This window comes from Somniosus microcephalus, chromosome 9 (genome assembly GCF_052327205.1).
Source record: "Somniosus microcephalus isolate GS21.2 chromosome 9, FLI_Smic_1.0, whole genome shotgun sequence".
In the NCBI taxonomy this organism is placed as follows: domain Eukaryota; kingdom Metazoa; phylum Chordata; class Chondrichthyes; order Squaliformes; family Somniosidae; genus Somniosus; species Somniosus microcephalus.
The window spans coordinates 115311098-115335736 of record NC_140995.1 but is presented as its reverse complement, the minus strand read 5'-3'; the positions used below and the strand labels follow the sequence as shown (position 1 = coordinate 115335736).

The window sequence follows — 24639 nt, the reverse complement described above, 5'->3', positions numbered from 1 at the left end:
TAAATGAAGCCTCCCCACCTGGCTATACCTTCCACCACTTGCCCCGCCCAGACCTTCGCCATGGCGGTGTGGCTCTCATCGCCAAATCACAACTTGGTCTGTCCCCCTACTCCTCTGGCACTTTCTCCTCCTTTGAGCATCTCATATTATTCCACCCCCTCACCTCTCATTTAAAGTTCTCATTCTCTACCGCCTACCCAAGTACCATAACAATTTTCTCACCGAGGTATCTTCACTGCTTTCCTCCCTCAGCCTCCATCCTGAGCAACTTCTCATCCTCTGTGATTTCAGCCTCCATCTCAGATCATCATGTTCTCTCTTCTCCGAGTCCACTACCCTCATTTCCTCCCTTAATCTCTCCCTCCATGTAAACTCCCCAACCCATATTCACGACCACCCCTTTGACCTTGCCATCTCATGTGGCCTCGCTACTCCCATCGTGTCAATCACAGATAAGGCCATGTCTGACCACTTCCTTGTATCGCTCTCCACACACATCCCACCACCCCCCCCCAACCCTACTCCCATCTGTGTCCATCCCTGGAAAAAACTTTCTCCCAACTCACTTACAACTGCACTTATGAAATCCCAACTGTCCAGCCTTTGGCCCTCCATTCACCACGACATTTGTCCAAGTGACTGTTAATTTTGATCCGGATTATCATTTCTAAAAGCTTCCCCACCACCGAGGTTAAACTGACTGGCCTGTAGTTGCTGGGTTTATCCTTACACTCTTTATTTAACAAGGGTGTAACATTTGCAATTCTCCAGTCCTCTGGCAGCACCCCTGTATCCAAGGAGGATTGGAAGATTATGGCCAATACCTCCTCAATTTCTACCTTTACTTCCCTCAACAGATTCATCCTATCTGGTCCTGGTGACTTATCTACTTTAAGTACAGCCAGCCTTTCTAGTACCTCCGAACCATTACTATCTCTCACCTGGCATTTCCCCCTGGTATGGCCCTCATCTTTGCTCCCTTAAGTCCAAAGGACGCAGACTTGAACGGATATGGTGGACAACTGGTTTAGCCATTCACCGTCAGATCTGGCTGGACCACATAAAGTATTATCGGGTCCTGCTCTCGTCTGCTTGAACCCCTTTCCCCTGTCTCCTCCACCCTCACCTCCAACAACAATTGTGAGGAGCTCATAGACTTCTTTGTCTCTAAGATTGAGACCATCTGATCAGCTGCCTCTGTCACTTCTCTTCCTTCCCTATGCCCACCGGGCCAAACATCCTCTAAAGTTCCCCCATGCCCTATCCCTGAACTTGCATCTTTCTCCAGTTTCTCTCCGATCTCCCTTCATGCCCTCTCCAAGCTCATCTTGTCCATGAGACGCACTTTCTGTTCCCTCGATCCTATTCTTACTAATCTGCTGACCACCCAACTTCCTTTTCTGGCTCCCATGTTAGCTAACATTGTTAACGGGTCTCTCTCCTCAGGTACTGTCCGCCTCTCCTTCAAATCTGCCGTCATCACCCCTCTCTTCAAAAAACCAACCCTTGACCCCTCCGTCCTTGCAAATTAGCGTCCCCATCTCCAACCTCCCTTTCCTCTCCAAAGTCCCCAAACATGTTGTCGCCTCCCAAATCCGTGCACATCTTTCCCGGAACTCCATGTTTGAATCCCTCCAATCAGGTTTCTGCCCCTGCCACAGTGCCGAAATGGCTCTTATCAAAGTCACAAATGACATCCTATGTGAATGTGACTGTGGTAAACTATCCCTCCTCGACCTGTCTGCAGCCTTTGACACAGTTGACCAGTGCATCCTCCTCCAATGCCTCTCTATTGTCGTCCAGCTGGGTGGGACTGCACTCACCTGGTTCTATTCTTATCTATCTAATTGTAGCCAGAGAATCACCTGCAATGGCTTTTCTTTCTGCTCCCACATTGTTACCTCTGGTGCCCCCCAAGGATCTATCCGTGGCCCCCTCCTACTTCTCACCTACATACTGCCCCTTGGCGACATCATCCGAAAACACAGCTTCAGTTTCCACATGTACACTGATGGCACCCAGCTTTATCTCACTACCTCTTCTCTCGACCCCACCACTATCTCTGAATTGTCAGACTGCTTGTTCAACATCCAGTACTGGATGAGCAGAAATTTCCTCCAACTAAATATTGGGAAGACCGAAGCCATTGTCTTCAGTCCCCACCAAAAACCCTGTTCCTTAGCCACCGACTCCATCCCTCTCCCCAGCATCTGTCTGAGGCTGAACCAGACTGTTTGCAACCTTGCTGTCATATTTGATTCTGAAATGAGCTTCCGACCACATATCCACGCCATAACTAAGACCACCTATTTCTACCTCTGTAACATCGCCTGTCATCGACCTGCCCCGCCACAGCTCATCTGCTGCTGAAACCCTCTAGACTTGACTATTCCAACACACTCCTGGCTGGACTCCCACGTTCTACCCTACATAAACTTGAGGTCATCCAAAACTTGTCTTTTAAAATTCTCATCCTTGTTTTTAAATCCCTCCATGGCCTTGCCCCTCCCAATCTCTGTAATATCCTCCAGCCCCACAACTCCCTGAGATATCTGTGCTCCTCTAATTCTGGCCTCTTGTGCATCCCTGATTTTAATCGCTCAACCATGGGTGGCCTTGCCTTCAGCTGCTTAGGTCCTAAGCTCTGGAATTCCCTCCCTAAACCTCTCCACCTCTCTAACTCTCTTTCCTCCTTGGAGATGCTCCTTAAAAACCTAGCTCTTTAACCAAGCTTAAGGTCATCTGCCCTAATTTCTCCTTATGTGACTCTGTGTCAAATTTTGTTTTTATAACACTCCAGTGAAGCACCTTGGGACGTTTTACTACGTTAAAGGTGCTATATAAATACAAGTTGTTGTTGTTATGGTTCTTTGATTTTTTGTTTGTTTGATGTATCTCTATGCAGGGCTATGTAAGGTATTCTAGCTGTTTCTAGTCTTGAAATGTGTCCAAACAGGGATCGGTGCTGGGAATAGCGTTACCATTTACATAGTATATAGAGCACAGAAACAGGCCATTTGGCCCAACCAGTCCATGCCAGCATTTATACTCAACCTGAGCCTCTTCCCATCCTTCCTCATCTAACTCGATCAGCATAACCCTCAATTCCCTTCTCTCTGATATGCTTATCTAAATGCGATCGGAGGCCTCGTGGTGGCGTCTCCGATCGTGGGGGGGGGGGTGGTTTCGGCAGGGACCCTAGATCCACGAGGTAGGTATAAAGCCACTTACCTCCTGGATGCAGCAGTCCCCACCTCGGTTTAACTGCCGGGTTTCACGAATTGTGTGAAACCCGTCCACAGGCAGTTAAATTCAAAATGGAAGGGAAAAAGTATACTGCCAGCCTCATAACAATATTTAAATTAAGATACCGCCTCCTGGGAACAGGTTGGTTGCCCAACCCCCGTCCAGCCTCTGTCAAAACCGGAAGTGGGCAGGATCAGGTCAGGAATCTCATTTTTAACAATTTAACTGCCCCCATGCTCCAAACCCACCCCTATTTTTAGGGGGAAATTCTGGCACCCAAGATTGCACTGCACTGTTGCAAGACTAATACAACAGATTAATGCAACTAATGATATGCCCGAAACGCTCAGAACTCATCCAATGGTGAGCAGATTTGAGTGACAGCAAGGTTTAGGATTTAGGATTTAACTTTCTGAGCACTTGGTGGGGGGTCTGGTGGGGAACTGTTCCTCCTATTACTTTGCTGTTGTAACTACTATGTTTATGAATGGGATGACTCCTCTTAGGATCAATAGCTGAGGTGTTCCACTTCAAGCAATAATAGAAATGGAAGCATAATTTCTATGAGTCAATTATTGAAGGAGTCTTGTATCAGAAGTTGCCCTAACTGGAGAAGAGTCATATGATGTCCTGGTGCAAAAATAGTGTAAATGTGATAAAATTAGTAAAAATGAAAATATTCATCCTCACCATGTCCAGTTTTCCTTTCTTATCAAGCAAGCTAGAGAGGGCATAAGCAGTGAGCACACATGCAGCCAATGAGTAATAGGTGTTGATGATGGCTCTGTACTGCCCATCGGGGGATTCAACAATGGCAGAGTTGAAGCTTGGCCAAAACATCCATAAGAAGAGAGTACCTGTAAAATATTCAGAGCATATGTTAGAGCTTTAAAAAAACAATGATTTATGTAGTCAACAGAAATCTTAAAATTATTGGTTACATTTACAGACTGAAGAATAACTGACTATATTAATAAATCTATATTAAAATACTATGGCCGGAATTTCCACCTTTGCGTCGGGCCGGGTGCATGCAGGTGGCATAGCGGGTCTGAAACGCGATGTTCTGAGCAACGCACTGCTCAGTGCGACTTTCACTAAATGGCGCCAATTGAAAGAGTCATGCGCGTTTCCCTGCCCTATTAAATGGTGCGGGTCTGATGACACCATCGATGACACGTTTCCAGTGCCCATATTTAAAGCAGCCTTGCACTGAACTCACTTGAAGGTTTCCAGAGGAGGGTGGAAGGTGTGAAAGAGAGGCCACAGGAGAGCTGAAACTTTTGAAACATGGATAGTCAAAGGCAGAGGGCTGTATCCCGGTTCTCTGATTGTTCCTTGCATAATCTTGTCAGAGCACGCAGGGAGGTCCTCTTCCCCGCTGACAGGCAAAGGAGACCTCCACAAGCAACAAAGAGAGTCTGGCTGGATATTGCTGAGGAGGTCAACAGCAGGGATGTGGTCAGGAGGACCTGGATACAGTGCAGGAAGCGATTCAATCATCTCATCCTAATGCAATCATAGCATGTAACACCACAGAAGGAGGCCATTTGGCATTCTCACCCCACTCCCTCATAGTCACCTTCTACAGATGTAGCCCATCCATTCCTTACACTCATTCCATCACTCTCACTCAAACTTCTCTTCTTTCCCTCCTTGCAGGAGACGAGAGCCCAGAACAACAGGGAGAGGGAGAGAACCGGAGGTGGCCCTCCAGTAATTGCACATCTCACAGCAGCAGAGGAGGCGGCTCATGGAATTTCAGGAGCTCAAGAGACACTGGCGGTGGGAGACGGAGAGAGCGGCACATCCCAGCAACCTAGTGACAGAATCACATCTCATACAGCCACATGGCATACAACAATCACCCATATAGTGACTCATGTCAGCAGTCAGTGAAATGTCATCATGTGCATAATGGTAACGTTACCAATTCTTATTATAACACTTCTAATTCATCTCTTTAGTCTCCCACAGGTCCATCAACTGCACCCCCCCCTCTACTGTCCAGCCAGAGGATGGAAGACGACTCCTCAGAGGAACCTCCAGCCTCTGTGGGTGCAGCATCAGCAGAACCAAGCGCACCCAGCACCAGTGCAGATAGGCAAACATCGGTGGGTCCTTTACGCCATAGAGTGGAGTTGTCACCTGGTGTCTCACAGTTCACAAGTGGGCAAGAGTGGATGGTGTTGACAGGGACAGCAGTGGAAACTCCTTGCCAGAGGGCACAGGATGCTTCAAGCTCTGCTGAGCTGCATCCAGGCTCTGAACCTCGGGGGCCATCGAGAAAGAGAGTGATCCTGGAGGGGCAGCAACAATTGCATGAGGCTCTGGCAACTATTGCAGTGGCGATGTCTGCAAATTTTCGGAGAATGCAGGAGTCCGTCTCCAACGTGAGCACCACCATGTCGCAGGCAATGGCGACAATGTGCTCTTCCATGGAAAGAATGGCCACCTGTGTGGAGCAGCAATGCGCCAGTCACATGAGCACATGCTAGCTGTGAACAACAGATGGCAGGTGCTCATAGACCTCCTCTCAAGGAGAGATCTGAACATATACTTAGGCCCTCATGGCCCCACTGCTGTGCAGCAAGGCGCTCACCAGCTCCTTGCTAGCAGGGAAGTGCGGGTGGCCCATGAGAGGGATGATGGTGAGAGGAGACATGGAAGTGGGGGCTCTGCTCAAAGCGCTCCCACTTCTCCTCCATTGCCTCTCCCCTCAGTCAGAGCCCCACATGCTTCCTCGGACAGCAATGGCCAAGTCTGCCCCTGCACAGTCGCAGGATGAGCAGACTTTGGGGTGGCCATCAGAGGCTCCAAAACCCAGAGGACGTCGGCCAAAAGTATCTACGCAGTCGCAGCAGGGAAGTGAGCAGCCTGTAACTACCTCTGCTGAAGCCACAGGGGTTGCACCTTGTAGAAGCACTCGCAAAAGAAAAATGACACAAAAGTAGATGCACAAGGGTAAGCACATGGGTGTATCAGCAAATGTTACTGCTAAGTTTCAGTTGTTTTGATTGCTAGATGATGACACAGGGTACCCAAAATGGAAGTGTTCCATTTTTCAGCTTAAGTATCCCTCATCATGATGAACACAACATTTAATTAAAAAATATAATACAAAATAAGTAATAAGAGAGACTTAAGAATTTTGAAATACAGTATGTATAGACCCCTGCGACCACACTTGGAGTCATCAAAGATAAACAAAAACAACAACAACTTGCATTTATGTAGTGCCTTTAACGTAATAAAATATTCCAAGGTGCTTTACAGGAGTGAAAAATTGACACAGAGCCAAAGAAGGTGACATTAGAACAAGTGATCGAACACTTGGTCAAAGAGGTAGGTTTTAAGGAGTGCATAAAAGGAGGAGAGAGAGTGGCGAGGCGGAGAGGTTTAGGGAGGGAATTCCAGAGCTTAGGGCCCAGACAGCTGAAGGCACAGCTGCCAAAGGTGGGGTGAAGGAAACGGGGGACGCACAAGAGGCCAGAGTTGGAGGAACGCAGAGTTCTTGGAGGATTGTAGGGCTGGAGGAGGTTACAGAGATCGGGAGGGATGAGGCCGTGGAGGGATTTGAACACGAGGATGAGAATTTTAAAATCGAAGCGACAGAGTTAGGAAGGAATGTAGTGCTGGAGGAGCTTGTAGAAATAGGGTTGAGCAAGGCCACAGTAGGTCAGAAATAGGCTTTTTGCTGGGTAATGCAAAATGTGCATCATATGTTCTAGGAGTCATCTACTGTTTTATAAAACAGCTGCTGTGATTTGTACATTTTTACTTACCAATCATAGCAAATAAATCTGAGTGATACACAGATCCTTCGTTTTCATTGCTATCTTGCAAACCTGGCCTGTAGAGGACACGACTAACAGCCAGACCAAAGTATGCACCAAAAGCATGAATAGTCATTGATGCACCAACATCTTTGGCCTGTAAAAGACCCAAATAATCTAGATTATTGAAAATGCATAAAACTCCAAATTACATTAACCAAGTGAAAAGCTGCATTTGTACACCTAACTCATCCATAGGCTCTTAAGAATTTTATTAGTGTTTGTCATTGCGATTTCTTCAGCGCATGCATAAAATATTTGCATATAATCAAGCACCTTTTCATAATATTTTTCATAGACTCATAGAATGATACAGCACAAAAGGAAGCCATTTGGCCCACCGTGCCTATGCTAGCTCTTTGGTAGAGCTATCCAATTAGTTGCACTCCCCTGCTCTTTCTCCATAGCCCAGTAAATTTTTACCCTTCAAATATTTGTCTAATTCCCTTTTGAAAGTTACTGAATTTCATTCCACCTTTCAGGCAGTGCATTCCAGATTACAACAACTCTGCGTAGAAAAATTCTCCTTATCTCGCCTCTAATTTTTTAGCCAATTACCTTAAATCTGTGTCCTCTGGTTACTGATCCTTCTGCCACTGGAATCAGTTTCTCCTCATTTACTCTATCAAAACCATTCATGATTTTGAACACCTCTATTAAATCTCCTCTTAACCTTCTCTGCTCTAAGGAGAACAACCCCAGCTTCTCTAGTCTCTCCACATAACTGAAGTCCCGCATCCCTGGTACCATCTAATTAAATCTCCTCTGGACCCTCTCTGAGGCCTTGACATCCTTCCTAAAGCATGATGCCCAGAATTGGACATAATACTCCAGCTGGGGCCTAACCAGTGATTATAAAGGTTAAGCATAACTTCCTTGCTTTTGTACTCCAAGGCCTAGATTTTCAGTGTGCCATGAGGCGGGCTTTTAGGCATACGGGGGGCTAAAATCCCGAATTCGGGGGTCCCGACACCATCCCGCCCAAAACCCACCTCCACGTAAGTTTCAAAGGACCCGCCCCGCACTGGGACCCGCCGACCCGAGGTGGGAAGGGATTAGTGCCAATTAACTGCCTGTTAACAGGTAGTTAACAGGCAGTTTTTAGCCTAATCCCTATTTTGAGGGGTGTCGTGTGGGATTCCCGATGGCTCCAAACCACGCCAGGTTAGAGCAGGCGGGCCATCGGGTTGAAGGAGTTGGAGGGGTTGCGGTGTCAGTGTTCAGGTGAGTGATGGGTGCATGAGTGCAAAGGTAAGTGTGTTTGGTGTGTCTAAAGTGTGTAAAGAAGTTTAAATTACCTGTACTTACCTTAACAGCCTTTCTTCCTCTAGGCGTCGGGAGTCCATCACTCAGCCGGCACTGAAAGCAGAATGGCCGTGAGCTGTCAAAAGTGACAGCCTTCAGCTTTCAGTGCCGGTGAGAGCTCTAACTGAGTCTGTGTAGAAGGACTCAGGTTAGAAGTCAGACTGTCAGTGTTTGACAGCTTCAAACAGCTGTGAAACACTGATATTTCATCTGTCAGCACCTCTTGACAGATGAAATTTCAGTCTGTGACGTCACCTGTGACGAGCTGGGCGGGCTCAACAAGGTCAATCAAGGGAAACTCACGTGGATTGGCCGGACGTCGATGGAGGCGGGACTAAAACCCGAAAGTTGTAGTCCCGCCTCCTTCCCGCCTGCTGAATGAAAATCCAGCCCTATGCCTCTGTTTATAAATCCAAGGATCCCATATGCTTTTTTAACAGCCTTCTCAACTTGTCAAAGATTTGTGTACATACACCCCCCAAGGTCTCTCTGTTCCTGCACCCCCTTTAAAATTGTACCATTTAGTTTTTATTGCTTTTTCTCATTCTTCCTACCAAAATACATCGCTTAATTTAAACCATTACATTTTAAACTGCAATAAAAGAAAATACTTATAAGTTTTAAAAAATGTACCAAAAGGGAATTTTTAAATGATGTAAACCCAGGCATATCATTTGCCCATATAAATCACAAGTATCCAAATTGCAATGCATTAATCCCAGAAGGGTAGCCATGGCTTAAAGTGTTCCAATGATATAAAAACAATGCTGTGATCTGAGTAGTTTTCATGCTTGGAATGAAATATTGATTAATTTTTAAATTTGGCCTGTAAACCTGTCCTTCATTCTATTAGAGTGACCTCTTCAAAACTGTACTGCATTAAATCAATTGTATTTTGTTGTGTAAATTTTACAAGTTTGTGCATCCAAACTAAAGCAAATTGAAGACTCGGGCACGGAGATCAGTATGCCCAGATGCAACCAGCTCAGTTTCCTGGTTATTAATTTTAATTATCCAATCTGCCCATCCATTGGAACTGCGAACTCTCAAAAATTTTCCCCTATGTTTATATATTATTTTTAATGTTGTTTATCCTGTAATTCCTTGGTACTGCTTTTTCTACATGGCATACTGTACACCCTACTCCGATGATCTGACTGAGAAGTAACAAAATCTGAAGAGACATTGGTCAATAAATTACTGTTGATAATAACAGATGAATGCCTAACATTATTGACTGATATTCCTCTGTGCTCTGTTTTAATGGAGGCATTAAACTGAGGCCCCAAAAATGTCCTGGTCATTATCTCTGCTGTTTGTGGGACCTTGCTGTGTGCATATTGGCTGCCACATTTCCCTACAATGCAACAGTGATGACACTTCAATAATACTTAATTACCTGTGAAACTTTTTGAGATGTCCTGTGGATGTGAATGGCACTATATAAATGCAAGTTCTTTGCTTATAGTGCCACGAGGGACAGGTTTGGTCCCTTATGTTATGGTATCCTGACCTGTACACAGTGCTCCACAGGTGTTCTGACTGGGCTATTCTACAGATTCATTATGAATTCTGAGGATTTTCCTCTCTTGTTCCTTCTAAGCTCCCTTGTATACCTTTTCTCCTTCTTACATCTCACTGTGATGACATCACGACTCATTGACAATTCCTCACTTTAACTCATTTTTTTTCAGGATCTCAAAACTGTGGCACTTCTTGAGCTGGATTTTCTCAGCCCCGAGGAGGCGGGCATGGAGGTGGGACAGCCTGTAAAATCGGAGAAAGTAGGGGCGGATGGCAAACCCGCCCCCATCCCGCCTCCGTGCCCTTTTGCCAGGAGGCGGGAAGATGTGCAGCTTCGGGTCCCATCTCCTGGAGGCGGGAAAGGCTTTTAATCCTTTTAACTGCCTGTTAACAGGTAGTTAACAGGCAGAAATAAGGATTAGTGCCATTTTACCTTCACAGGTGAAGGCTTACCGACCTCGGAGAACCCCGTCAGGTTGGAGGGGACATGGAGGAGGTCTGCGGTGGTCGGAGGCACCTGGAAGTAAGATGTAGAGGTGAGTGATGGGTGCAAGTGTGGAGTGGTAAGTATGTAAGGTGAGTGATTAGTTTAAAAAAGTGTTCACTTACCTTTTTTTCCTTCTATAGCCTTTAGCCGCGCTGGATCGGGAGAGCGGACATCCACCTCGTCAATTTCAGGTAATGGCTGATGGGCCCTCCGATCCATCAGACATCTGAAATTTACTTATTTTCAATGTTTGTTGAGTCCTCACCACAAAGACTCATCAAACTAAAGAGAATGTCAGTGTTTGACAGCTTCACAGAGCTGTCATTTCTTCTTTCAAGAAGTCTTGACAGATAGCACGTCTGACGCTGACGTGATCTGTGAGTGACTTCTTCCCTAATTGGCTTGCTGAGCTCAATCAGGGGAAAATCCCTCTGAATGGTCAGGCGAGGATGGAGGCGGGACATTGACATGACAAGCAGCTGTCCCGCCTCCAACTCGCCTCCATTCACAAAATCCAGCCTCTCCCTCAATTTTTTCTTCCTTCTAAAATCCAAACTTTAAATCTAAACTTGCAACATCTAATCAATACTTCCCAATTTATCTAATTTCTTTTTTTCAGCCTGATTCATGTCCTGCACTGTGACTCTTGACATTTTACCTTGGTCTCTCAAAAAGTGAAGAATACGTACCTGCAAGATGCCAGTAACCAAGTGCTCATTGACAGCAAATATCGTAATCTCGAGCAGAGTCATAATCAGGAGCTGGACTGGACTGGTCGTCCCCAAAATTGCTCCAAATGAAATCAGGACGGTTGCTGTGCTGAAGTCTGCATTAATTAAGCTACAGAACAATAATATTTATATCACTTTCCATTGTTTATTTTCTGAATTCAGTTCAGTGGTTATTAAATGTCATTGGCGACCAATGGTCACTGTTCAACTTATAATACACATTGTTTAGCTGGCTGTTACTGTATAGCTTATGATCAGTTGAATGCAAATTATTTCTATTCCAATCCATGTCAAGTGCAGTGTTCCAATACATTATCCACTTGTCGCTGATTGGGAATCCAGATGTGGATTATTGCATTTCTAATTATTAAATAAAAATGAATAATAGACACCGTTGCTTGGCATGTGATCTGAATACTCATATTCACATGGTGTATGCATGTGTACTTTAAACTTTTTGTGCGTTTGTTGGTAAGACAAAAGCAGTGTGTATGAGTGGTTTTTGATTGTTGAGTGCTTTGCTTCCTTGGGAGATGTTTGTGAATTAAATATACACGTGAAGTGCATTTACCTGCATTGTGTGAGTGTATGTAAGGCATTTTCTACTAAAATTAGTGCATGTGGTTAAAATGTTGCCTAGTCAGCAATTTCTACTGGACAACACTGGTCTAACTGCAGGTCAATCCTGCTCCATATACAGCAGAAAACTGCAAATAACCTGGCAACCTAAATTGACGCCCATTCAGAAAACCACAAGAATAACTGGCATAGGAAATTGAAGTGTAATATTTTTACGTGGCACCGGGTGTTCGTCTGAGGCTGTGGTTAGGACAATAAAGGGAATGTCACTGTGCTTCTAATCTGTGCTGTACTTTGGAGAGTACATTCCTTTTAAAGTAATTTTGCATTAGTTGTACAATTGATTTGGGCTGTTTTTTTAATCCCTCTGAGAAGTGTGAAAGGAACCAATTAAGCATATTACAGACTAAAACTGAAATGATAGGGTAGAGTTTACCAATATTGTGTTTCCTCTATGAAGTTCTCATATTGGGAATTCAGAGGCAGAGGTCAGGGAACTCTGCAGGAATTTTCATCCATGAATTTAAATGTACGATAAGTACTATGACAAGCAGAGCTCTTGCCACCTGAGCCACTGGGGAGCCATCCAATGGACTTTATCAGGATCAAAACACATTTAGAGATTTATTGCATATATTCTGTTAGCAATTAATCAATCAAAAAAATTAAATATACCTGAAAATGTTGACTTTGATTTTTCCATGATCTAAATGGTGCAGCCAGCCTTGCATCAGTGTGCCCCACTGAAGACCAAAAGCAGCAATGAGTAAGTTAAATCCAACACTGCTGAACCCATATCTCTTCAAGAAAGTCATCAGAAAGCCAAATCCAACAAAGATCATTACGTGTACATCCTGGAAACCTAAATAAGAAATAAGTATGTTGTGGTAAAACCACCAATGAACTCCTGTACAAATGAATAACTGTCTTTAAAGCAATGTTACAGCACCTATGTCCATTTGCTGAGTGTAAACACGCTTTCTGTAAAAACCCTGAAACAACGCGATGACGTCATCACGTTGGTCACGTGGTGCCCCGAGTGGCGGGAAACGTGATGACGTCATGACGTCAGAGGTGGGAGGTTCTGGGTTCAGACCTCGTGGAACAAGTTACTGTATAGACCTGTTTGCTGTTGCTCCTGCGTGTTTTTGTTTTGTTCTGCAGTTTAATTAAATTCGGTTAATTTACTGACTTGACTCGACCTCAGTGATTTAGATAGGAATCCGCAGATTCCTACATTGGTGACCCCGAAGCTTCACGGACGATTTTCGCGGAGGCAAGCTCAAGAACAAGATGGATGTCAATGCAGCGAGTTTGAAGCTCCCTCAATTCTGGGAACAACAGGCAGCTTCCTGGTTCGTTCAAGCGGAGGCTCAGTTCCAACTGCGAAACATAGTGCTGGATCAGACCCATTACCTGTATGTGGTCTCCGCACTGGACAGTTCGATGGCTTCCCGCATTATCAGCCTGCTGGAGACCCCGCCCGTGGAGAACAAATACGAAACGCTCAAGGCGCGCCTCATGCAAGTATTCGGTCTCACAAAGGCGGAGCGCGCACGACGCTTGCTCGCACTCCCCGGGTTAGGCGATGCTAAGCCTTCCGAGTTGATGAGCCACATGCTCACCGTCCTCGGGTCTGAGCCGCAGTGTTTTATATTTCGTGAACTGTTCCTGAGCCAGCTCCCTGAGCAGGTACAAGCAGCCCTGGCCAGGTCGATGGTTACGGAAGGTGTGGCGCTCGCGGCCGAAGCCGACACCATTTACGCGGTGATGCAACGGTGTTGTGCCACCTCGGCGTGCCCCGCCTCCAAGAACCCTGCCTCGGCACCTCCACAGACCGGCTTGTGCTACTACCACGCCCGTTTCGGTCAGAAAGCCAGATGCTGCTGACCCCCGTGTAAATTCGTGCCGCCGGCACCGAGAAAGCAGCAACACCGATTGTGCGACCGGAAGGGAAGCCCCAAGGTCGGTTTCGCCTCCACAATGACAGTTGGTGATTCCGAGAAATTGTTGTACATCACCGACTCCATTTCAGGCCGGCGTTTCTTATGCAACACGGGCGCTCAGTGCAGCATCCTCCCCGCTTCGGTTCTCGACGTCCGATCTGGGCGGTGCGGCTCTCCACTACAGGCCGCCAATGGCAGCGCCATCCGTACGTATGGGAAGCGGCGTATCCAGTTGTGTCTCGGTGGCCAACTCTTCCACTGGGAGTTTATCACTGCCACGATACCATTCGCAATACTCGGTGCCGATTTTTTCTGCACGCATGACCGACTGGTCGACGTACATAATCGCCGCCTGATCCATGCCGCCTCACGAGCTCCCATCCCCTGTTTTCGGGGCTCCGGCGCGACCCACGCAGTTGCCCGCACCGAGCCGCCGCCCGACGAGTTCACCCGGCTGCTCAAGGAATTTCCGGAGCTCACTCGACCCACTTTCTCTGCGATGACCGCCAAACACGGTGTTGAACACCACATCGCGATGACCGCCCCCCCGGTTTACGCCCGGGCTCGGCGATTGGAGGCCAGTAAACTCGAGGCCGCGAAGGCGGAATTCGCCACTATGGAGCGGTTGGGCATAGTTCGCAGATCTGATAGTCCCTGGTCATCTCCGCTCCACATCGTGCCAAAGCCCGGCGGCGGGTGGCGGCCCTGTGGTGATTATCGGCGCCTCAACGAGGTCACAACTCCAGACCGGTACCCGATACCGTATATTCAAGATTTTTCCGCCCATTTGGCTGGCACGCCGTGGCTCTCCAAGATCGACCTCGTCCGCGGACACCACCAGGTGCCCGTCCACCCTCAGGACGTCCAGAAGACGGCGGTTATTACCCCATTTGGCCTTTTTGAATTTTTACGGATGCCTTTCGGGCTTAAAAATGCGGCGCAGGCATTCCAACGCCTCATGGATTCGGTGCTCCGGGATGTTAAATTCCTTTTCGTATACCTCGATGACATCCTCGTCGCCAGCGCACCAAAGGAAGAACACCTACGTCACCTGCGCGTCCTTTTCCGCCATCTCCAGGAGCACGGCCTTATAGTTAACCCAAACAAGTGCCAATTTGGACTGAGGCAGATCGATTTTCTGGGCCACCGCATCACCGCGGAAGGGGCACTGCCACTCAGGGCGAAAGTGGCAGCCGTCGCGGCGTTCCCGCGGCCGCAATCCGTCAAGGCGCTCCAAGAATTCCTCGGCATGGTAAACTTTTACCATCGCTTTGTCCCCCGGGCCGCCCAGCTCATGCGGCCGCTATACGAGGCACTCCGAGGGAAACCGGGGAAAGAACCGGTGATCTGGTCGTCGGCCATGGACTGCGCATTTGGGGACACAAAGGAGGCCCTCGCCAATGCGACGATGTTAGCGCACCCGCTGCCCGGCGCCACCATCGCACTCACAACAGATGTGTCGGACTACGCCATCGGCGCTGTGCAAGAGCAATGGGTCGACGGGGCATGGCAACCGCTGGTGTTTTTTAGCCGCCAGTTACGTAGTAACGAATGCAGCTATAGCACATTTGACCGAGAGCTGTTGGCGTTGTTCCTGGCCATCCGCCACTTTCATTTCTTATTGGAAGGACACCAATTCGTTGCTTTCGTGGATCACAAGCCCCTGACGTTTGCCATGGCCAAGACGACTGAGCCGTGGTCGGCCCAACAGCAACGGCAACTCACTTTCATCTCCGAGTTTACCACTGACATCCGTCACGTGGCCGGCAAGGACAACGTGGTTGCCGACTGCCTTTCGCGTGCGGCCGTCCAGGCCATACAACTGGGTCTCGACTATTCACTAATGGCGGTCGATTAAGCGGCTGACCCGGAGACGCACACTTTCCGTTCCGATTCGTCCGGCCTGCGGCCAGTGGACGTACTTTTCCACTCAGACGGCACATCTTTGCTCTGCGATGTCTCCCTGGGAGACCCACGCCCAATCGTTCCGTCATCCTGCGCAGGAAAGTCTTCAATATCATGCACAACCTCGCCCACCCGGGTGTGCGGGCTTCACAGAAGTTGTTAGCATCCAAGTTTGTCTGGAGGGGAATGAGAAAAGATGTGCGCGACTGGGCCAACACCTGTGTTGTGTGCCAGAGAGCGAAGGTGCAGCGCCACGTTAAAGCTCCTGTCGCCGTTTTCGAGGTACCGGAGCGGCGATTCGACCATGTTCATATCGACCTCGTGGGCCCACTACCACCGTCACAAGGGTTCACGCATCTGCTGACGATCGTCGACCGTACCACCAGATGGCCGGAGGCCATTCCGTTGACGTCCACCACCTCCGCAGACGTCGCCCGGGCTTTTCTTTCATCCTGGGTTGCCCGTTTCGGCGTGCCGTCGGACATTTCATCAGACCGCGGGCCGCAGTTCTCCTCTGCTTTGTGGAATGCCGTGGCTTCAGCATTGGGCGCCAAGCTCCATCGCACCACGGCTTACCACCCGCAGGCCAATGGGTTATGCGAACACTTCCATCGTTCTCTGAAGGCATCGCTATGGGCTACCCTCCAAGGGACCGCATGGATGGATAAGTTGCCATGGGTAATGCTCGGGTTGCGCACGGCGCCTAAAGAGGACCTGCAGGCATCGGCCGCCGAACTGGTCTACGGCCAGCCGCTCAGGGTCCCCGGTGAGTTTCTCCCATCGCCGACGCGTCCGTGGTCCGCCACTGAACAGCTGGAGGCTCACCGAGCTGCGGCGCACGCTTTCCGGCCTGTTCTGACTTCACAGCATGGACTGCCTGCGTCACATGTTCCGCCAACGCTCATGAGGGCTAAATTTGTTTTTGTGCGGCATGATGCCCACCGTAGTCCCCTCATGCCTCCATACACGGGCCCCTTCTGGGTACTGAAGGCGGGCGCCAAGAGTTTTCTGGTAGACGTCGGCGGGACGCCCGACTACATTTCCGTGGACCGCCTCAAGGCTGCACACCTGGACCTCGGCCAGCCAGTCGAAACGGCGCAGCCGCCACATCGTGGGCGACCGCCCGCGGCCGCTACGCCTGGCCCATTGGCACCGCGGCCCGGCTCCTCTCCTGCGCCATCCATTCCTCTCCGGGAATATCAGAGTCGCTCCAACAGGATTGTCCGACCTCCTCTGCGATTGACTTTGATGATTAAAGACACTTCTGGGGGGGTGCATGTGGTAAAACCACCAATGAACTCCTGTACAAATGAATAACTGTCTTTAAAGCAATGTTACAGCACCTATGTCCGTTTGCCGAGTGTAAACAAGCTTTCTGTAAAAACCCTGAAACAGCGCGATGACGTCATCACGTTGGTCACGTGGTGCCCCGAGTGGCAGGAAACGTGATGACGTCATGACGTCAGAGGTGGGAGGTTCTGGGTTCAGACCTCGTGGAACAAGTTACTGTATAGACCTGTTTGCTGTTGCTCCTGCATGTTTTTGTTTTGTTCTGCAGTTTAATTAAATTCGGTTAATTTACTGACTTGACTCGACCTCAGTGATTTAGATAGGAATCTGCAGATTCCTACAATGTCTTATTATTACCATAATGCTTATCTTAAACACTATTAAGAAATGTAGGGGCCGATTTTCCTGACTCCCACTCAAACCGCATTGCACCTGTCCAAGCCCAAGAGACCTGTAGCTGCTTTCCTGGCCGTTGGCCTCAGGGTATTCTGGCTGCTGTCAGGGAGCCGCAGCAAGAAAGCACCAAGGCCCTAAGATCCAATGGATAATCTGGAAACAGATTACTACTTACCTTTTGGGATCCTCTTAGGCTTGCTGCCAGGCTCTCTCAGACCCTCCTGTCTGAATGGGGTTTCCTGTGCAACAGAGGGAACTCTTCTGAGAGTCGGTTAAGTAGGAAGGAGCTTTACTCTCCATTTAAATTGCTGTATATGATCTCGGAGTCCTTGAAGCTCATGTTGACACTGAAATGGAAAGTATTCTATTCCCAGTGCTGATAACTTCATCTTGATGAGCAAAAAAAAGTAAAAGAATTGGCAGTAATGCACAATGATCTTATTGAGTCTCTGAATTCAATGCAGCATGTCAAATGTGAGTTAGCAGCTCAAGGTAACACTTAAAACAAACAATTTGCTTGTGCATGTCAGCACTGGAAGAACAGGAGGAAATTGCGAAGTAGTACTGAATGCGCACATATGCAGAACACTTTACTATTACTCACTGGTCTAGAAATTGGAACCTTTAGCGCCAGCTGTTAAGGCCGGTTTTAAAGAACAAATGGCGGCCCCCTTGCTTCCGCCCACTTCCGGCGTGGAACGCGGCGGCCGCCATATTGGGCCGGATTTCAGCGCTGCTGTTGCCTGCGCTCGCCTCAAATAATTTAATGATGAAGTGCCGTCAATCGGTGTGCAACGCTGAATTGACGCACGCTGAGTGATTTTAGATGTCGCTGCTCCTTTTACCGCTCTCTCCAAAGCACGTCCGTGCATGCAGCCGTTGGCAGCATGTAGACCCTGGAGAAAGCGGCGGAGATCTATCTCCGCCAAAGTCTTCAATAACTATGTAGAGTAGGTCCAGTCCAGTGAGATGGCTCATGGTCATTGCTGCAGAAACACATGGGCAGATTGAATGCCTGTTCTATACCGGTTACATGGTAGCACTCAACCGGAGCATGTCAGTGAGTTCTGGCACATAATGTGTATGGTTACAAAAAGTCTGGGGTACTTGTACTGCATCTAAAGGCCTGGTCCATTACTGTCGGTCAGTTGTGTAACGCAAAACGTACATTTGTACACCAGATTTTCAAATCTTATTAAAGCTTGCAGTTGTGTCAGTAAACTGGAAATGAAATGGTATTTGGTCTTTGTAAATGTTTACTGTTATTGTTACAAATGTCCGTATTGAATATCCATCCTGTTCCTCTGAAGTAACAGGTGTGTGCTTATTACATTCTCAATTAAAGGAGACCCAACTTTTTCCTGTTTCTGAAGGAATTTCTACATCTGTATTTACTCATATTGATATTCTGGTGATCAGGCTATCAAGTAAACTTTTCACATCTCTTGGTCTATTCAGGGAGGAATCATGGATCACCAATGCCGGCTCTGACTTTTAGTATTGCAAACAAATCTCCCAATTCCAGTACACCATTGTCCTTTCAAAATGCTTATCTGGGTACTTTCTAGAGATACATACTCCTAAAAAGACTTACAGCGAAAAGCCTCTGTAATAACAAAGCTTATTCACTATGTATGTGTATTAAAAGAATAGGTTGCTTTTATTTGTATTCTAGGGAGTAGAATGGGAAATATTGGTTGCATTCTTTAAAATATGACATTAGTGTATTTTTAGGATCTGATTTATCTTGCTTACCCTCTCTTTCAAACTACAAGCATAACCAGAAACATTGCACTTCACTTTAATAAATCGCGATTTCCTGATAGCGCCGCACAGATAAATTAGACCCGACCGCCTGCTGATCTTTCCTCCTGAAAGAGCGCGTAGCACAAGAGGTTCTGTGCTGCGCCAATTTAAATCAGCAGGCAGCACCAAAATAACGGAGCTGTCTGCGCTCTTTTTACTGGTGGCCATAAACCTTGGCCCATGGTGGCACCACCCGTTTTTGGGCTTAATCGAATTTCTAGACCAATGAATTGCAAAGGAAATAGCATGGTTTCTGTCCTGCTATGTATTGTCACAGTTCTTTGAGGCCATTTTTGCTGTCACAAATATGAAAACTTACTAAGAATGCTAACTGAATGCTGACCATGCCTATGCAAAGGGTATTAATGCTTAACAGAATTGAACTTTAAGAGTTGCAATACTTTTCTACAGATCTACTGATTAATTTTGTAAAAGATGTAACTGACTGCTTCATACTAATTAGCCCACAAGAGGGCGCTCTGACATAATCTCTGCAGGTTAATCTAATCCTTTATATAGAACAGGATACTATTGCAATAATTTAAGTCCAACAAAATAGTTTGGTTTGTCCTTCATGCCATGAATATATATTTCGCAAGAATCATATTACATTTATTTAACAGCTGTCTTTGGGCCATGGCAAAGTTTTAAAAGCTCCTCCCGCCCCCTCCCCAATACCAGGAAACCTATTTTCTACTCTACATATATTTTTACCTGAGAATTAAATAACTAAGTATGTTACATTAACAGATATAACATTAAGTATGATTTCATAGTGCGCAAACCTAGAGGCGCAATTTATGTAATCATTGTTGCAGCAATCCAGTACATAGAGGGGTTTGGCTGGAAAGTATAAGTCTGAGATCGATGTTTAACTTGGGTTTTGCACAACCCTGCATATTAATATTTAAAACTCAGCTGCCTGAAATTCCATGGGCTGCTCATTGCAGTTACACACTATCAGAGATTTAGAGTTATCTTCAGATAAATTTGCTCACACTGCCAATGGCATTCTCTTTATCCTGGAGACAGCTGTGATCACACATTTTACAGACTTTCGCCTGACACTAGAATTTGTCATTGAATTCTGATGTGAGGAAGCCACCCCCGAATCTTGATGAATAAATATACAAGATGCTAGAAATGCACAACAGGTTGAGGAGTATCAGAAAGAGAAAGATGGATTAAAACTTTGGGAGTAATCCATCAGAATTGGGTTACTGAAGGTCTGTTTTCTTTTATTCATGGTAAAATATACACGGTTTAAGATTGGTTTAATCTGGTATGAATTTAATATACAGCAATTTATGGTGTGGAAAATGAACCTTGCCCAGGTGAATTTGTCCAAATTGAGAACAGCCATAAAATCCAGCGCTTTGGTCACATTAATGTAAAAGTTGCAAATGATTTTTCTGCTGGTCAGCAGTTGGAATCTATAAGTCACACTGCATATGTGTCATTTCCATTCACTTTGGGACATCTATGTATATAGGTATGAAAGAATGGAGAAAAAACTAAGGATTTTGATGAATGCATCTATATCCTGTCAGCCCCATGTAAACTCGCTATATTAAGGTCATTATACTAAGAAAAGGGTTGCAATGTCCTGTTACACCTTCCTTTGTTCTACCTTATATTAAGATATAGCATATGCGGAGCATAGCTTCCCCTGTTACATGCAATTAAATAAAATTCAATGTAATTGCTATTCATATCATGCAGTACAGTAGAACCAGTTCAAATCATATGACTTGCTGTCTATCACAGTCTACTATGGCAGGGGGCACAGGCTAGAAAACTCACCCACAACTTCAGCTGTATATATTATAAATAATAGAACATCAGAGAGTATTGCAATGATATAACATCCTAAGGTCTTTGAATAATGCTGATAAATTGTTTGCGCTTCGCTCTCATAGTTTATTTCAATATCTTACTGCCTATCACATATCCTTGCCTGTGCCTTATCATATTTACACACAAAAATACAGACACATACGCACACACAACAGCACAGATAGAGATAGTGGGGGTAATTTTTAACTTCACTGACAGCGTGGTAACTTAGTGGATTGCCCGCCCGTTGTATGACCTGCTCAATTTTTATTCCATTGAAATCAGTTGAAAATTGGGTGGCTTCTACAATGGGCAGCTGATCCGCTTCACTGAACTGAATCATAATTGGACAATTAGCACTAAAAAATATACTAGCAGGGAACATTTTTTTTGCATTTTAGGCTAAGCTCTAGTTTTGTTTTATATACAATTACAGAAACAGAACATTTGTGTGCAAAACAATGAAAACAGAAGGTGCTGGAAATACATAATGGGTCCATCAGCATCTGGAATGGGAAAAAGTAGGTTAACGTTTCAGTTGTACGTACTTTTTCAGATGCTGACAGATGCTTGGCTATTTTCAACATTTGACATTTTTAATTTTTATCTCTAACTTGTAAATAAAGTATTTCTGGAAATTAACAGCAATTTGCAAATGACTTAAAAAGTGAATCTTACAAAATTTAATTAGGATTTGGATTATTCTTGCGGAATTATGCCTTCTCATATTAGGTGAGGCTCCACTAGATATTTTGCCATGAACATTTTCACACAACTACCCATTTTACATACAGTTACAGATGAAACTTAACCCACATTTGCAATGAGTTTTAGGTAAAAATTTTAAGAAAGAAGCTGAGGAAGTAAACCAATGTCTTTTTAACAACAAAGACCCAATAATAAAAATCAAATGCCCAACTCTGCAATGCCCTAAACACGCTGCAATCTTCCATTTTATGAAGCACAATGTCTTGACAGCACTTTGAATACAGCATACATAGCCAGGTCAGTTCCATTATGAAACAATTTTCTTCCAAATCCTTTTATTCCATTCTCTTTTATAACTGTACCCCATAAATTCATAGAATGTAATATAAAGAATTAAAATATATAAATAGTCTAGTTTGTGCAGATTAATAAACACATTATCAATGTATTACAGAGGGGAAGATTTTAAACAATTCCAAAGCAAACAATCCCATTTTATCTTTTTATATCTTCTTATATCTTGCCATAGAAATTGACTGTTTTTTTTTGAAAGGACATTTAAAAAAAAGGAAATATATAAACACATGCACAAATTATACTTTAAAAAACACACTTCATAGAAAAACAAATACAATAGCTTCAGGCTTTTAAGGATTTAATCATCATGTTATTGGAAAGCAAATAACACTAAAAAAATTTTTTTAAATCACACACCACTAAATAACAAAATAAACTTAGCTATCTATGTGTCCACTTTAGGGATACTCACTTGGGTATATTTTGTAGAACAGGTCTGGTTCGGTAGTGTTTTTATGAGCAAGTTCAGAATTAGCTCCATCATCATATGTAATAAAAATTCCATATAAAATAATGATCACAGCTTCCAGTGTTATAGCTAGTATAGGAAATTTCAAACGCATATTGGTAGAGTAGGATGCAGGCATCTCACAGCTTATCTTTGTCTGAACAAACTTTCTGAGATATACTGCTTGAGTTTAAATGTGTTTTTTAGGGACTGGAAGCCAATGACAGGGGAATAAAACTGGTTGGTAGTTCACACCCACCGTAAAAGGGTGGGATCAATTGGCAAATGTTCAAATAGCAGTATCTCCTTTGTTAGGTATTTCAGTTTTGTAAAACTTTTGCTGAGAAACACTGTTACTCCTCTAACTTTCTATTGAATAAGGTTGAGCTCTCAGGAAATGTCATGAATGTGTCAAAAAGCAGTATATGAGAAACTGCCTGACTCTACTCTTTGCCAAGAATACGTTTCTAAAAAAAACCAAGGAAATAATATTGGCTTCATGTCCTTTGCTTACAAATTTCTTCTGGATAATGAGTGTAAAAGTCCAAATCAAGTCATTATAAATGCAAAAAGAGACTAGAAATTGTATAAGCAGATCAAAAAGAAAGAAAGCACTTGTACTTATATAGCACCTTTCCCGTCCTCCGCATGTCCCAAAACACTTTACAGCCAATGAACTATTTTTGAATATATGACCATATGAAAACGTCAGACAGAAAAGGACCAGCTGGTCCATCTAGCCGGTCCGATATAGTTGTGATGCCTTGTGCATCACATCTAGAGACTCTTTACCCCCTACACGCCATGCAATCATCTGGGAGAGGCAAAGAACAGTTAAAAACCCAAGGCCAATTAGGGAGGAAAAATCTGCAAAATTCCTCTCCAATCCCTCTTGGTGATCAAAAGTCCAGGAGACCACATTGACCATGACCTACATTATTTTGAAGCTACCTCTTATATGATGCAATTTCTGTCCCAGCCAAGAACCAGTCCAGCTCTGTTTTGAAGGTAGATAGTGAATCAGCACTCCCCACACAAGCTGGCAACTTCTTTCATAGCTCTACAATTCTCTGGGTAAAGAAGAACCACCTAACATCTAACTTTTTTCTTCCCTTACATAATTTATACGCATGACCCCTCAGCTTATCTAATTATCTTAATAATTATCTAATCACCAATAAATCTAATAGGGAATTCATAAGGAGCTTCTTTACCCAGAGAGTGGTTAGAATGTGGAACTCGCTACCACAAGTGTCATTGAGGGGAATAAGATAGATGCATTTAAGAGAAAGCTAGATGAACACATGAGGGAGAAAGGAATAGAACATTAAGCTGATAGAGTTGGATGAAGAGGGGTGGGAGGAAGCTCGTGTGTAGTATTAACACTGGCATGGACCAGTTGGGCCGAATGGCCTGTTTCTGTGCTGTACATTCTATGTAATTCTATGTAAAAATAATTTGTCAGTCTGCATGCAATCTAATCTTTATTATTTTATAGTCGTCAATCAAATTGCCTCTGAGGTAAATCGCAGGTTACCTAAGCCCTCTTTGCAAAGCCGCACAGTTACATCCACTTCTCCACAGATGAAGCAAGTGTAACTGCGCATGATGTTGGGTTTGCCAATATGGCAAGCTTCCCAAGGGTGCAGGGCGTCGTAGACTGCACACACGTGGCCATTAGGGCACCCCATCACAACCCAGCTGTATTTGTCAACCGCAAGAGCTTCCACTCCATTAACGTCCAGCTGGTGTGTAACCACAGGAAGAACATTATGCATGTTTGTGCCAAGTTCCCTGGCAGTTACCATGACTCGTTCATCCTGCGGCAGTCTACTGTGCCTCAGCTGTTCAATCCGTCAACCCAACTTTCCGGATGGCTACTTGGAGACAAGGGCTATCCCCTGAAAAAGTGGCTCATGACACCAATGAGAAGGCCATCAAACGAAGCTGAGGAGAACTATAATGTGAACCACATTTCCACCAGAAGCATCATAGAGCAAACCATCGGCTTGCTCAAAATGCAAGATGCCTCGACAGATCTGGTGGAGCCCTACAGTACGCACGTGCCAGGGTCTCCAGAATCATCGTGGTCTGCTGTGCACTGCACAAAATTGCACAGCAGCATGGCTTATCGCTGCCTGAGGAACAAGTGGCTTAGTGCACAGCCTCCTCAGAAGAGGAGGAGGAGGAGGAGGTGGCAGATGAGGGACGACTTGTGGAGGCAGATGTGCCAGTTCTA

The 24639-nt window shown here is 45.5% G+C and overlaps 1 protein-coding gene across 2 annotated transcripts in view; it reads right to left on the bottom strand.

Annotated features, from left to right (window-relative positions):
- LOC147112611 (ammonium transporter Rh type A-like) overlaps positions 1–22704 on the bottom strand; it is a 53958-nt gene extending 31254 nt beyond the window's left edge. The window contains exons 1-5 of one of the 2 annotated variants that reach the window (XM_085997037.1): positions 22365–22704; positions 12384–12570; positions 11088–11238; positions 7032–7179; positions 3937–4103 (exon numbers count right to left, since the gene is read on the bottom strand). In XM_085997037.1, coding sequence (XP_085853163.1) covers positions 3937–4103; positions 7032–7179; positions 11088–11238; positions 12384–12570; positions 22365–22539 — 828 coding nt within the window. In that variant the 5' untranslated portion in view covers positions 22540–22704. The remainder of the gene's footprint in view (positions 1–3936; positions 4104–7031; positions 7180–11087; positions 11239–12383; positions 12571–22364) is intronic. The other variant, XM_085997038.1, reaches the window with a different exon arrangement.
- Positions 22705–24639: the final 1935 nt, after the last annotated feature.